This window comes from Amphimedon queenslandica, unplaced genomic scaffold (assembly GCF_000090795.2).
Source record: "Amphimedon queenslandica unplaced genomic scaffold, v1.1 AMPQUscaffold_7098_Cont20947, whole genome shotgun sequence".
NCBI lineage: Eukaryota > Metazoa > Porifera > Demospongiae > Haplosclerida > Niphatidae > Amphimedon > Amphimedon queenslandica.
In genome coordinates, this window is record NW_003552614.1 from 1 (window position 1) to 2012 (window position 2012).

The window sequence follows — 2012 nt, forward strand, 5'->3', positions numbered from 1 at the left end:
CATAAGTCATAACATTAATTAATTGTTTGTTTATTTTAAATAAAATAAAATAACACACTTGATAAAACAGTAACATGTAAAATCAATACCTTCTTTTAGCTGGAAACCTCCACTAAAGTATTGCAGTAAGTTGATTCCAAGCATAGCTTGGTAAAAAATAAATTGCTTCTTCCAGAGCTGCAGATCTGCATCTGAGCATGCGCGACCACACCCAAATTTTGGAGCACATGGCAAGCTTCTTTAATTAACAAAATGGCGGCATGTAGCTAAGATGGCTCGATCCAGCAGTCACAGTATCACTTTTTCCTTACTTGAAGAATGATCTGATGGGACATGGACCTGCGCATAGACTGTTGGAGTAGATTGGTGTGAGAATTATCCTTGTAGCACCAACTGATACTGAGATACACACCGACAACTGGATTGACAGGACTTGATGATGATGAAGATGAAGATGAAGATGAAAAAAGGTGGCTGAACAAAACGGCCGATTCGCCGATTTTTGACTTTTCGCTTAGACGAGGTCTAGAGCCACGCTAGTGGTACCATTGGAGTCCTCTGGTCAAGATAAGGTCCTCTATAAAGTCTGGTAAGCATAGGAGCTCGTTTTCCCGGTATAGCAAGGCTGCAAAAGTCGCGGCAGTCATTTTGTTTGGGGGTGAATCCTACTTAGTAACGCTACCGCGTTACTAATACTTCTACATGTATTTATTACTGCTATTTAGCTAAGCAGCAAAATTAGCAAAAATTTTCATAGAGTACAAGTACATGTACATCATTATTGTTCAATACATACACATTATTATCATTATACATGTGTACGTGTACATGTATACCTAATAGCCATTTGTCGTCTTGCTTCAGGTGTACAGTCCAGGGAACCAATAGTACCTTTACCATCAGTTGGCATGAAACCAACCAACGCCAATAGCATAGTACGAACTAATGAGGAGAGAGAGAGGGAGGTGAGGGAGGATAAAAGAGAAATATACTGCATACATGTACATACATGTATGAACATGTGCATGTACATGCAGTTAGAGAAATAATTACATGTACATGTAATTTTGTAAATTGAGCTAAATTTGCTAATAATAAGACTTTAATTAGCATCTTACATGTACATGTACTTCAAAGGGTGAATCATAGCAGTGGATATGTACATGTACATGACGTACATGTACATGTACATGGACATGGACATTTATAGTCAATTATTTTAAAATTACAACAGCCAGAAAATTTAAAAAGAAATTTGTCGAACAAATTTTCTATTGCTACAGTACATTGTAAATGAACATGTACAGTAAGACTGAATATGAAGGAGAAAGAGAAAGAAAGAAGTGAAGAGAGAATGTTTGATGATCGTTAATATTTCTTACTTCCCCATGAGGCCTGCCACATCTCAGGATGATAAGCTGAAGCACTTAAACAAATCTTCTGATTTAATTCAAACCTTCCATTAGGCTAAGGAGAGAGAGGGGTGGGGGGAGAAAGAAGAGAGAGAGAGAAAAAGGACAAGAAAGATAAGAGAGACAAAAAATGAAGATAAACCTACGTTTGTACACATGTACATGTACATGTATTCTGTTCTCATAGTATTTCTCCCTCCCTCCCTCACTCACAGTTAGTATAACAATGGAAGGTGGTTTCATTGGATATTCTGGTGGTAATAAGATACGTCCATGATAACGTCCTCCCTCATAATCAGTACCAGGTGGACCTTGTATTGTGAAATGCCATTCAAACAAATTATCCTAAAAAGACCAATTACACATGTAGTATAATAATAAAATTTGGTTAGATATGTACATACGTGTACATAAAACTTTCTACAAAGCATATGAACATCAATACATGTACGTATGTATCAGAAAATGTAATAAAAATTTGGGGTGATTTTGGAGCTATTTTTTGGAAAAACCATGGGCTATAGCCTTAGGTATTTTTTTAAAAACTGGCCAATTTCTTAAAATGGTCATAACTCGAAATATATTTGTCGGAATTAGCTC

At 36.4% G+C, this 2012-nt stretch overlaps 1 protein-coding gene across 1 annotated transcript; it reads right to left on the minus strand.

Annotated features, from left to right (window-relative positions):
- Positions 1-793: 793 nt before the first annotated feature.
- Positions 794-1757, minus strand: LOC100631637 (ubiquitin-conjugating enzyme E2 J1-like; the record flags this gene model as incomplete). Its single annotated transcript, XM_003391686.2, has 3 exons — positions 794-942; positions 1383-1467; positions 1626-1757. Coding segments are annotated over 3 exons (351 nt in total), but the record flags the coding sequence as incomplete, so codon positions are not given.
- Positions 1758-2012: the final 255 nt, after the last annotated feature.